The 13,848-nt window shown below is 34.2% G+C and overlaps 1 protein-coding gene across 3 annotated transcripts in view; it reads left to right on the top strand.

Annotated features, from left to right (window-relative positions):
* PSMD14 (proteasome 26S subunit, non-ATPase 14) overlaps nt 1-13,848 on the top strand; it is a 48,969-nt gene that overhangs the window by 31,388 nt on the left and 3,733 nt on the right. For all 3 annotated transcript variants that reach the window (XM_055718006.1, XM_055718008.1, XM_027810590.2), the window contains 3 exons: nt 7,692-7,799; nt 11,136-11,210; nt 13,508-13,633. In XM_055718006.1, the coding sequence (XP_055573981.1) occupies nt 7,692-7,799; nt 11,136-11,210; nt 13,508-13,633 (309 nt within the window). The remainder of the gene's footprint in view (nt 1-7,691; nt 7,800-11,135; nt 11,211-13,507; nt 13,634-13,848) is intronic.

The following is a 13,848-nucleotide window of genomic DNA, read 5'->3' as shown; positions in this document are numbered from 1 at the left end:
AAAGAAAAATAGTTATTTTTAAATGTTCACATTTCTATTTAGAATGATAAAGCATTCTACACCTGTCATTAAAGTGTGGTGGCTCAAATACTATACTTTGTAATTTTGTAGTATTCCAGCATGTTTTTAATTCTTATTTTGCTAATGAGATTTTGTCCATTTTTCATAATGGACAAAATGTATGTAGGCATAGGACAATATGATACTGCAAAATTAATGGATCATATAGTTGAACAGAGCTTTGTTTTTCATTTGCTGGATGACCTGTTCTGGTGACCTCTTCCATAAAACACTCCTCTTCCTCTTTTTTTTTTTTGCCTGCTGGTACTTCTAAATCTTGGTGACAACCTGTGTGTAATTAGATATTTATATGAGTAATATGGTTTTGTTAATACCTGATTTCAGGTTTTAACTCTTCAGAGAAATAGATGGCATTTTGTTGAGTGCTGATCATGAGAATAGTGATTTGCAAATAGTTTTGATCTCATCTGCTGCTTCTGCATTCTAATTTAGATTAAATTTTCTATACATACACTGAGTCTAGTGACTTACGTGGAGAAAGACAGCTGAACTCCTTTTCTGAGACAGTTTTTGTATTGCAAATCTTTCCAACTTATCAAGACAAATGTGGATGTGGATGGGTTTATGACTTGGTAATTACGTGATAGTTTAAAAGAGTGAAGCCAAAAGCAGACAGAGATTTAACAGTTACCCTTCTGAATGTTGGAATTACCATCTAGCCTCAAAAATTTTCTTGAGATGAACGTAAGTCTTACACTAGTTTTCTGAAAGATTGCATGTTTTCAGACCTCCACTCTTTTGTCAGAGTGGTATTATTTTTCCTTTGAAGCTGTCCTTTTTGCTTGTTTGTTTGAATCAACCACAGGATTTAGGAGATGGTGACTGTTTTTTAAGAAGGCAGAAAAAAAGCAATCCTTTTAAATGAGATGTGTGGAGACGCTACTGTAATGCCTGAAATTTGAAATCTAAATTAGCCCCATTAAGAATTAAGTTTGTGAGAACTTTAAGTAGATTGGAGCTATCTAACAAGATGTTCTTTATATACCCAGCTCCCCCTCCCTGCTTCATGTATTTGTCTTAATAACCTTTACCTTAATAAATCTTCTCTAGATACAAGTGAATTCAACTGTCGTTAGGGTACAGCTTGAAAGTATTAATTAAAAACAACTAAACAAAACAGTAAATTGGCTATATTGTCACTGCTGCTTTGGAGACAGGTGTTTTCATTGTGAACTGTTAGGAAGATAATATTTTACAAGAAAATGTGGTTTAAAACATGTGATACCTACAATTTTATGTCAGGATCTTTTATACCAGGAACAACTTTCATTGTTAGAACTGGCCTTGCTAACACTTTTCTATTGTAATGGGAAAAATTCTAAAATACAGGAGATAACTTCACAATGTGTAATTCTGTTTGAAATTCAAGGGTACATTTGTGTACATTTTGTATAATGTCTAGTACATTCCGATACTCTTACAGTACTGTGGTATTTCTTAACATTGACTGAACAGAGCGTTTGGTGCAGTAACCTGCATGTCAAAGACGAAAAACCCCCTAATTTGATCTGGGCAAGAACTGAGTTTTGATAGAAGCCTGATTTGGAGAATAAGAAAGTAGATGTGTTTGTGGTGGGCTTGATTACTGTTGATTCAATAAAGATTGATGTACTTTTTCCTGAAGAATCATATTTGTAAGAGATTATTGCATCTGCACTACCGTGTAGGTTACTCTGTGTTTTTAGTTCAGGATGTGTTTTTCTAAACCTAGACATAAACTACAGTTTATTGAACTGTTCTATTATTGCCAGTATATCACTGTTTTGTTTAAAACCCAGCATTTTTTAGAGTAGTTGCATATATTCAGAATAACATAATTTGTGTATTTTACTTTTTTTTAAATGGGATGACAAATCTGTTAATGCTGGCTTCTCAAATTTGTTATGCAACGTCTTTTGAACTTGCGCTGATTTAAGTGATGTATGTTTATGTACTAAACCATTTACATAGGTTACTTCAGTTCATGCCCTTCCCTTAAATAACAAAAGTTCCAAAAAGACTTTTTGTTGAAAAGTATTAAATGTTTAATTTCCTTTTTTCCATGGTAGATGTAGAATAGTCCATTTATCTTCATTAAGGCATATAGCTTTAAAACTTGTGGGTTTGCTATTTGGGAGTTATGGATGCGTGCCCTCACTTGTCAAAATAAATGTATTATGCTGTAGTTCTCTCCCCTCCCAGTATGGATATTCAAGTTGTACTGTGGATTTGACCGCAAGTAAGCAATTCTCTAAGGATAGAGAAGGAAAATGCACATACTCCTAGGAATATATTTTCTAGAGCTAAAATTGACATTTTATAAATAATTTCCATGTTGCAAACTTCAAACTCACAATCACGGCAATTCAGTGATATGCATTTGGCATGAGTCAGTTTCAGTTCTTAGTGCTTTTCATTGGAAATGGCATAAAAAGTAAGATTTCTTTGAATTTTTTATGTTGTGGGCTTGCAGGGGACAGAAGATGTTCTTCACTTGTAGTTGTCTAACCGTGCATGGCAGCATAAATAACGAAATGGTCATAAACCTGAGCTGCACTTCTCGGGTCACATGTTCCATTTCATTTTTAAAGCATCTAGAAACAAACTAAGCAGTTGATAACAGGTCAGTTGCAGGTGATAAAAGAGATTTTAGATGGGACATTACTTCTTTTTCCACACCTGGCATAACCACATTATATCCTTCACAGAGTTGTCTTTAAGCACTGGTATGTTTGTTCATAAACATATGGCATAAACAATACATCACTATTTGAATTCCAAGGACACAATACATTTTTAAAGATAGTCACCGTATGCCATAGATTCTTCACTGGAAAAAATATTGATGTTACAAATGTTTTTAATTTAAACAAAAAAGGCTGAGTTATTTCTAACTGAAGTTTACCATTAAAATATAGTGGGTTTTGCAAAACAGAACTGTTTCTTTCAGTATTGCTTATAGATTTAATATGGGAAGGATTTAAGAATAAAGTGTGTAAAGTATCCTGGACATTCTCTTAATTTTTTTGTTGATGTTTTTGTAAAAAATACCCACAGAGTTACAAAGATTGTGTTAGAAAAAGTGGTAAAAGATACAATGGCATTCACACTCTCAGAAGAAGCTAAAATAAGTCTGGCTACTAAGGATCCTACATTTTCATCAAGCCATTATTTTTACTAACTATGCAGATTATGAAAGGCCCGATTTTTATGTAGTTAGCAATTGAGGAGTCCAGTGCTTCTCTCAGATTGTGAATTACTATGAATCATATTAATTATAGCTTTTCTCAAATGTATTAAGCACACTGAAGATAATTGTAAATTTTGTTTCTAGAGATACATTATGCAGGCTCAACTGTGGGTTGTTGACCCCAGGAAAATGCTTTAAAAATGCTGTATAGTTATTGTTTTTAAGATTATTATGCTTTTTGAAGCTAAGACAGATGTACAAAAAGATGCAGTTTTTATTTTGTATTGGCAGCTTCCAAATATTTAGTATCTATTTCCAAGAGCTGCAATTAGTAAAGCATCCATGGTACTGAAATCCACACATCCCACAAGCTAATTATATTTGCAAGGTCAGATTGAATACATATTTTCAGAAAAATAAAGGGTTATATAAATGTGTCTTCTACTTGGCTGTTATATCACAGTTTGTTGATCTGGAGTATAATGTGTACAATTCACAAATTTGTCTGATAACAGAAAGTGGTGTGTGATTGTGTTTATTTTACTAACCAGTATATTCACAGCAATCACTTCCAAATATCTCTCCAGTAAAGATGTGTTAATTACAAAACAGACAAGGTCTTCTATTATATTAAAGCTACTAACAAGAAGACAGCAGGAATCACACATGTAAATAGCATCATCAACCCCTATTTTAGTCCTCTGTTTTGATCTGTGAGTTGCGCATAGACCAAAGGTGCTATTAAAGACTCAGTATATGAAATAGGCAGCATTATATGAACAAAATTTATTCAACAAGAAAACAGACCTTTAACATGAATTTAACAAGCCTGAGAAATTATAAACTCTCATATGCTGCAGATTCATGCAGTGATAATAAACAAAAAAGGAAAGTAAGAGGTTTCCTTAAGCTAGCCAAACTGCTAATGGTTTTGTTATAAGCTGTCTGCTGTTGAAATGACCTCTGAGAAGTCTGAAGACACTTATACTGGGAAAAATTAAATGGTCAGAGTGGTTAAAGAGTTGCACTATGGAAGTGCAGTCAAAAAAAATATTCTGCCTTTGTATTTCTGGAAAATAGGCCAATGCATTGACTTCTGTTTTAACTTTTTTATGTCTTTACAGAAAGAGAATTTAGCAGAAAGCTTGGAAACTAGTTTTTGCTAAACCAGTGCATACTGCATTAGGTAATTTAAGTACAATGAAAGCTTAAAATTCTGGGATGAGAAATACTGAATGCTTACAACAAAAATCTAAGTAACTGAGTGTGGGGTTTTGTGCTGCTTTTAATTAATCTTTAGAGGTTCTTTGTTCAAAATGCTGTGTCTAAAGTTTCTGTCATAGAATACGGGGTGACCATGTTGCTGTCATCTGATTGCATCATGCTGTACTTCAAAATACACAAACGTAGAGAGGAGACTTCAGCTTGTACACACCTCCAAGTGCTCACCAGGGCTTTTTATTGAATCTTACTGTGGCATAATTAACACCTACTTCACCCATTGCTCATTAGTACACTGGACATTAATGAGTCTATTTATTTTGATATAATCCTCTAAAGGAGGGACTGATTTGTGCTCGGTGTGAAAAAAGCAATTATATTTCATAGAAATGAATATGTAGGATTTATTGTTGTATTTATGTTTTTATTGCGTATTAGATCTAAATTTAGCCTCCAGGTTGTTGAGTATGTTAGTTTCTTTAAGATGGTTGCTATAGTGATGGCAGTAAATTCCTTTAATCTTAGTGTAGTTAAAGTATTTAGTTACCATTCGTCGTCACAGTGCAACTGAGATGAGAAATATGCACACGCATACTTTTTGTACCTCTCTGAGATTGTAGAAATTGCAATTTTATTCCTTTTAAAAGCATAATATTTGTGAACTTAATATTTCATACCACTTTCTATTAGATTGGTATTTGTTCCATTTAGGAAATACTTGCATTTCATTCCTTCAGGAGAACAGATAGAGAAGACATTCCTTTCCTGCACAGGTAAAGTGAAGGAAATCCTGAAACGTAAAGAAAATTAACTTCTGGTCAGAATTAAGATGGTAGAGTAATACTCAGTATCACTCAGAAATATTTTAGCAGCTAGTTCTCAATGGATAAATTTTAATGTGAAATTTATCCAAACATAACCTTGAGAATACCAACTGAAATGTTGAATTTATTATCAAAACCAAGTTTAATTGTTTTTTTATTGTGGGTTTTCTTCTTATTTTACATTACTCAAGTCCTAAAACAAATACATGCTGGACTGCCATTTGTATTTGGATAAGCTCAACATTGTATAGCAAAGTTCTGACTTAAACTTGAATCTGGAAGCATGGCTGTTCATTATAAAGCAGCTCCTTGTGATTATAGTTACTGCCAAGTTCATGTTTCTTGCTCCTCCGGATAAATTTGTATTTGCTTGGGATTTTTTTTTCTCCTTACCTAGCTAGTATCTGGAGAGCCTGTGCTGTCTAATTCTTTTGCTTTGCTTGACTTTTTAATTTATACTGCCTGTTTGTTATGGTCAGGCATTTCCAGGTGTTCATAAATCAGAGCATCTGGTTAAAATGGAATGCAGAGAGATACATAAAAAAACTTGTCACAAGTGTTTTGAGATGGGGAGAAATCTGATAGTGATAAAAAAGGAAAAAAATACAGTAATTTTGTATGTTACCACAAAGAATGTATGGATATATACAAACTATTCCCGATCTTTTTCAGAATTAAGGTTTTTTACATGCAGTTCCTTTTTTTATAGCATTAGTATCAGATGGCATGTTTCTGCATATTAAGTCTGAATTGTGTTTTGTTCCTATTATTGTTCAGAAAAAATTGTCACTGTTAACTAACTCACTTTGAGTCACAACCTAGCATTTTTAATAAAGAAGTGGGGTTTTTAACATTTTCTGCACGCAGTTTTAAGACATAACTTATGTAGATGGGTCTGGCCAGTCAACCGAGAGTCCAGGTAATGGCCCGTAGTGGCACAGAGTCACTCAACATGACTGAAATAGTTGGGTCTCAATAGTAAATACAACAGGTGATAAGTTACTAGGCTTTTTCAGTTTACACTTGGCTTGTTTTTTTTTTTGTTATAAGTACTTTCCAGTTAATTTTATGTCCACAGGAATGACCACTATGTTCATATTGTACTCCTAAGAAATTGCATATATATTTAATTATTTGTGTAAATGGAGAGGAAAATGCTAGAACGAGGTGGGAGACTGGGATGTTGCTTTCTCTTCAGCCTTTCTGTGACAGTGGTTGATTCCTTGGTTGTTCAACATAAAAGATTTGGTTCGGATCTGATTCCTCAAAATACCAAACAAGCCATATAAATGCATTTGTTGTTGTGCAATCCGTAGTGTGGAGAGGAAGAGAATAAAAATTACTAGAAAAGCTGTTAAAAGGACATTTAAACCATTTAGTTTAATAAAATAGAATAACTTCAAACATATGCAGACAAGCTGCCTGCAAAGTATGCCTGGCTCTGCTTCTGTGGATGCACGGGCTGTATGTCCACTGGTCCAAGTAAAAGACTGGGGCCTAAACGAGAAATCTTGTCTTGCAGTTATGACTCTGTAATGGTGAGTACCCAGTAAGAGTGAGTTTGAGCGTGGTGTTGGTATGTTCTCCATTCTGCTTCACCTCATATAGGTGTTGGGGGGGGGGGGGGAACGGGACGGGACGACACAGGTTTGTATGAGGTCGTGAAATCTTATTTCCAAACATTTTCGTAGAGAAATTTAGCACAGGAAAGACTAAAAATCGGTGACTCTTTTACTTTATTTGCAATGAAATAGCACTGAATACTACCTACCGTGTACCTTTAAATCATAAATGACCTTGGTTTTCTTTTACTCTATTTTTTACTCTTGAGCATGACACTGACAAGGACTTTTTAATCCATCAGACAGTTTATAGACCCTTTCGTAGTCACAAGAAGCAAAAAGCATCTGACTAGAAGGGAATACATGGGGCAAGTTCCTTGCTGGCTATAATTTTGTTGTCATTTCAAGTATTGTGGTAGTATAATTGATGTGACAGGACTGGGCTTTAGTCTTGGTCCCTTAGCTTGTGCTCACTTTCAGTTTTAGTCTCTCTCTGTCATTCATTTTGATGGGATAAGATTTAGGTGACAAACATATGCATACCTTTGAAGCTGAGGGTAAGCGTACATAAAAAATGTTATATGATGATATCATGTATATAAAACTTAGAGCTCCATAGAAAAGGTAGTAATTGGTGTCACCTTACAATACAAGGTAGTGTAGTGAGCTGATAGCATAGCCAGCAGGAGGCTTTTTTTTATTAATATTATAATTAAATGATTTTCTGGATAAAGGCCAAAACCAGATGAGACTTGATTGTGCCTTGTCCGCTGTTGCTTGGTGGTATTAGTTGCATTTTCTAAAAAGAATTGACTTGACATCTTGTTTTTACAGGTTGTTATTGATGCCTTCAGATTGATCAATGCTAATATGATGGTCTTGGGACACGAACCAAGACAAACAACTTCAAATCTGGGTCACTTAAACAAGCCGTCTATCCAGGTAAACCCAGTGTTGATAGTCCTGTAAATGGCAAGGTTTTGCAATCCCCAATTGCAATTTTGGGAAAGGTACCTAAACACAGTAAGCTACAAATTGTTTATTGTTCTCTCTGTAGCATGCTTCTGTATGCATTTATAATTGATGTGATTCATCAATGAGTTAGATATGTGAAGGGTTTAAAACTGAGCCCTAAATTAGCTACCTAAGTGTGAATGCATGTATAATATATACCGCAAAGGTTAAAGTACAGATTTATGGAAATACAGACTTAAAGTGACAATTGATGGCATAGTATGTGATGCAAGATAGGTACTGTTATCAGTACTGCAATTAAAAAAACGCTGCTTATTAACATATCTCCTTTCCTAAAGATAAATTGTTTTGAAGCAAATTATGGAAAAAGTTCCATCTTTATTAATAATCTTGACTTTCTACTATATGCTTATGTGAGTTCTTGCTTAATATGTAATCTAGATTTAACCTTGTATTCTGTCTCAAATAACTGATCTCTGATTTTTATATAATGCTGTAATTTGCTGAATAAAATGGTGGAGTAGGAAAGTCGATGGATAAATGTTTCATTGGCTTCAACTGTAATGTTTCTTTTGAGTATGTTGTCTTACATTTCTGTGCAAGCATTTGTGAAACAAAGGGTTCAGTTTGATCTCTGAAGCTGACTTGTGCTAGTAAAGCAAAAATGTTGGTCTTTGATGAAGCAAACCTTTATTTTGAGAAACAGCTTCTGTCCTGAAACAAGTATCCTCTGGAGTAATTAGTGCTTTTATCTGTGTCATTCTTCTGCCTCAATGTTTTTTCCTTTTTCTCTCCAGAAAACTTTTTTCCCTTACTATGTATTCTAAAAGGCATGTGTACTTGAAACTGTGAAGCCTGATTCCTGCTCTTTTGATCCATTTCTTGAACAATAAAAGTAGTATTTTCTAGATAAACATCCAAGAAAAAGACTGTATGCTAGTCATAGTAGAACTGAAATAAGGGCTAAACTTCTGCTGTAAGAGAGCTGTCCTTTGCGAGTCACTGGATCACCCTACCCCTATCTTTCAAAAGATCAGTTGTTTTTTATTACTAATGTATTGAAACCCTTTACTAGTGATAAAAATGCTAGCCAAAGAAATCTGGCAATTAAAGAGGGTCTGCTTCAGGAGGTTGTTGTGGTTTACTTTTGATTTTTTGAATCAGTAAAAACTGGAGGCTGTAACAAGGGAATATGAAATAAGCAGCTAATACTCTTGATTGGATATATAGGCAAGCCAATACTTGCATGTTTCAGGGCTTTTCTAACAGAGCTTTTCTGGACTATTTGTAATGACCTCCCTTGTAAACCTCTGTAGTATTGTTCAACTTCATTATTTTAAGATCACGGTCTACAGCATGGCATGTTTTGGGAGGTTTGGGTTTCTGATGTTAGAGTGGGTATTTTTTGTTTGTGTTAGTTTTTTGCAAGCTGGCAGTGAGTTGTTGCAAATGTCGCTGTTAAGCTAAAAATCATAGTTTAAAATTATGCTCTGTTCTTAAAACTGAAAGGGCTCTTGCAGCATTGTTTTGCTTTTATTCTAAGCTTGTGAATAAAATTCTGACCCAGTTGAGGCTAGCAACAAACTTAATAATTGGTTTCAGCTGGGCTAGAAGCAGAACTTTAAGACATTCCTTAAAATCTCAGGAATAATAGTAGTATGTGGCTTGACTTCATTCCTTTTTTGGTGATTTTTCTTGTGTTCCCTTATCAACAGCTTTTTTTTATTTGCTCTTTGTGCATCTAATTTGTAAAGCTTGTGGGAACAAAATGCACAGAGAACAAGTTTTGCTTTTAAATTGTTTTATGGGTTTCAATTTAACCTGTTGCAGTGGCTAAATTGCAATTACTGTTCAGGTTTGAAGTGAAATGGTTGTTTACCTTTTAGATTTGTCTGCTCTTTTAAAGAGTGGCTTTGGAAGGGGAAAGGAAAGAGAGAGGATAGTGGGGGAAGGCAAAGATATTTGTCAAATTTTAGGAGCTTTAGAAAACTCCCTAAATATCTGCAACTTTAAACACAAACCCCACAACCTGATCTGCAGTCATTTTGAGTGGGGTAAGAAAATGGCAGTGGAAGCTACTTATTGCTAATAGTTTCAACCATAAATTACTTTATTGATGGTAAAACCTATGTTCTACAATTTTAATTACAATGTGGCACAATTAATGGTTATCTTGAATGGCTGGTTCTTGTAAATGTAACCATTCAAGTAGTTTTTTATTTTTGTGTATATTTGCAGAATAAATCTGTTTGAAATGTATATATGAGAACATTTTCAGCTTTCATACAGATAATTTTGGAATTAAGTTGTATAAGATACAAATACACATTCATTCTGTGTAGCTTTAAAGAATATATTTAAACATAAATAGGTGGAATGATTAAAACAGGAAATATTTACAAGCAATTCTGCATATTTTATATATGATTTATCATATCTCATTTCCAAATGTATACATCATATGTAAACTTTTACTTGAAAAATAGACAATTTTAGTTGTGATGAGAATTTATCATAGAATTTTTCTTAACCCCACACACCCCTCAAATATTAATCCAACTCTCCTTTAAGTCATAAATGTAAACCAAAAATAATGTAATGCACATGAGCAAAAGAGAAGATGCACGCATATAGATGTCAACCTAATCTCAGTCGATCAGATTGTGACATAGAAGTTTAAGGACAAATTTGCAAAGGACGCAATTATAATGAGAAATACTTTTTTTTTTTCCATTTAAACTTAAAAAAGAAAATTAGCTTAATATCCAAGGTTGCTTTGATGCACATAGTCTAACCAATATCTGACATGTTTAATCGCTGCTTCAGCTGCTGTCTGTATTGTACCTTAGAGAATGAACTTGGGAATGGCAGCAGTGGTTGTAAATAAATAAATAGCCAACACTGGTTTTTTTAATAACATAAAAAGCCTTATATTTTAATAGAAGTGGTAAGCAAATCTATTGAGAGAGGAAGGATTTGAGAGAAATATGTTTGTGCATATGTATCGGTCAAATGTTTGCAGGCAGTTACCACTTTTTCCCATGAAAGTTGTGACTGTGTGAGAACATCTGTGGTTTAGAAATAGAAAGTATAACTGTCAGTTAATGAACACTGAAAGAGAAACAGCAACAGGTGTATTTAATTGATACTTACTTACAGTCTCTGTGTGTTTGTTTCTTTGTGTTTTTCTTTTGTTTAAGTAATGTTTTAAGATGGCTGTATTTAAATGAACTCTTCTTTTCTAATATTTCTTCGTTTCAGTGGTGGGTAATTTTTATGCAAAATTTTTCCTGAATTTTACAGGCACTAATTCATGGGCTAAACAGACATTACTATTCCATTACCATCAACTACAGGAAGAATGAACTAGAACAAAAGGTAATTGTTTTAGCTTTTGTTCAGAGGGAAAAAACCACTATACAAACTATGTAAGATTTGTGAGAATATTCTCATTTCAACTGCTGGTAATTTCGGTAGTTGTTGTAACTCTCCTGGAGTAGACAGATTCTCTTCCAGAAAGTACTTAGATGTGTACTCATGATGGTGAAACCTTCCAAACCGACATTCTAATATTCAGATGAATAGTTTGACAACATTTTTGTCCACATGTTTTATGCAAAGTCCTCATGCTGTTCTCTGCACTTAGCAGGTTTGTGCAAAGTTTCAAGTTTTCAGTGATAAAGCTGAAAGACATACACCTAGACTAGATTTTCTCAAGATGGAATTCCTGAGGCTAGAAGACCACATTTCCCAAAACGGAATTGTATAACCAAGGAATTTCAAGTTTTTATCGGCTATATCACTTTGACAGAAGGTTCTTCCAGTTGGTATGAATGGAGCTCCCCAGGACTTCACTGAATATCAGTGTCCTGCATTTACAGAAAAAATCCTGTTTCCGTTACTGACAACAAATATTGTCAGTTTCTTTGGTATCAGACTTCCTCAGTTACAAGTGAATTCTAGCTTGACAGTCTCAACCAGGAAAAACAAACAGAAGAAAAAGACTTATTTATCACCTACAGAAGTTAATTCTTGAAAAGCCATAGTCTTGTCAGTTTACCTCTGTATGTTCATGGCCTTGTTAGGATTATAAATTGATCTCAGAGTTGAAGTTTATGATGAAATGGTAATTTTGACTTCTAGAGGGCTAGAAGAAGCAATTAAAAAGAACAGTTTTGAATAATGGAAGAATGTACATGCAAATCAGGGAATTGAAAAGAATTTGTGAAATGCATAACCCTTTTTAGGATGATATCAGACTTTCAAGGCTTCACTGTTACTGAGAAAAGTAACTAATTCAGCATAAACCACCTCTCTCAGGACATGTCTGTGAAGCCTCCAGAGGTTATTGTTCCCATTCAAATATAACAGTGTGGTCAATGTAGTCTTTTCAGAAGGTCCAAGTATGTATTTTCTTTAACTGTTTTACATATGTATGTTACTGCCTTTGCAAGTAGGAGAATAATCTTGACCAATTTAAGGAAACTTTCATCTGTGAGGCAGCAGCTATCTCCACACATCTTTCATAAGGCAGGTTCATATGTATCTCAAACCCCCTTCATGGTGGTGGTGATCTGTTATCTCCATCTGTACTAACAACAGTATGTGCTTCATGTATTAGATGAGGAGCCCATCACACCAAACTGTAATTTTACAATCCAGATAGCCTAGCTAAAATGTCCATATGCAGTTTGCCTACAACTCCTTCTGTCAGTAACTAAGATCTTGTTAATACAAATTATGACACAAACTTTCAACTCGGTTTGTGTGTTCCAAAGCCAGGTTTCTTTGGAAGCTGTGCATGGGATGAAATGGGCACTTTTCCTCAGGTGATAGCAATTCTGGGTTCTCAAAGATGTCTGTAGTGAATGTTTGCAAATTGAAGGCAAGCTCAAACTGTTTGCTGAAAGGGCCCTCAAGTGTGCAGAAGATCCACAAATTATACTTTCTTTATTCATGAGAATCAGGAAATTGTCTTCATAGCTATTCCTTCACTCTCAAAAATTGCATCAGAATGTCAAGTAAGAACACTTCAGATATTTCTAATACTCCCCACGTTTATCACCATCAAAACTCTGCATCACTTTATCACGTTGTTTTTAGGGCTGTTTACTTTGTACAAGGACAACCACACAAGTCATGCTTTGGTTGCTTTTGAAGTTCACTTCATCGCAACTGCGGCAGCTGCTTGCATACAGTTTAGGGTAGTCAGTGAAGCCTAAGTAACTACTTCATACATTAAATCCAAGCATTAAAATATTTTTCAGCTTCTTCAGAGACCAGAAGCTTCAACCATTCCTTACTTGACAACTAAAATATTCACCTTTCTGTTAGCTCTCTTTACAGTGCAATTGTGCATTCTTAACCCACACCAAAAAGAAAAAATTACAGAAGAAAAATCTAAATATTCCTGTCAAAGTAAATATGACCCTGATTTACATGCCTCATTTTCATATTTAGGGTTCAAGAAGTTTGACCTTTAAAAAGTTATGCAAAGTCTGTGGTCTGCTTTAGCAAAATAGTCAATTATTGTATTTTCTGTATTTAAGCATCATTAAGATCAATATTTTTTTATTACATTCTTGCTATTCTATATTGTTTTTATGTCAAAGATATCTTCATAGTATTATGAATATATTGTACAATAAATGCTCTAAAGAGGTTTTGTTTTGCAGATGTTGCTAAATTTGCATAAGAAGAGTTGGATGGAAGGTTTGACACTGCAGGACTACAGTGAACATTGCAAACTCAATGAAACAGTAGTGAAGGAGATGTTAGAATTAGCTAAGAATTATAACAAGGTATTTATATTCCGTAATGATATGTAGCTGTGTTTATAAAGTGAAGAAATCCATTACTTAATTTCAGAAGTAAGAAGTTAATTATCACAAGCTTTATTCAGGATGGCTTGTAAAGGCCTAGACTATAAGAACAGAACAATTGTTGCAGGAGCTCTTTTGGACCTGGGTGGTTATTTGATTTGTATAATCGGTTTTCAGCGAAGAGTTTCTTGGAA

The sequence above is a fragment of the Falco cherrug genome, chromosome 8 (assembly GCF_023634085.1).
Source record: "Falco cherrug isolate bFalChe1 chromosome 8, bFalChe1.pri, whole genome shotgun sequence".
Lineage (NCBI taxonomy): Eukaryota > Metazoa > Chordata > Aves > Falconiformes > Falconidae > Falco > Falco cherrug.
Note: the sequence above shows the minus strand (reverse complement) of the source record. Positions and strands in the feature narration are given on the sequence as shown.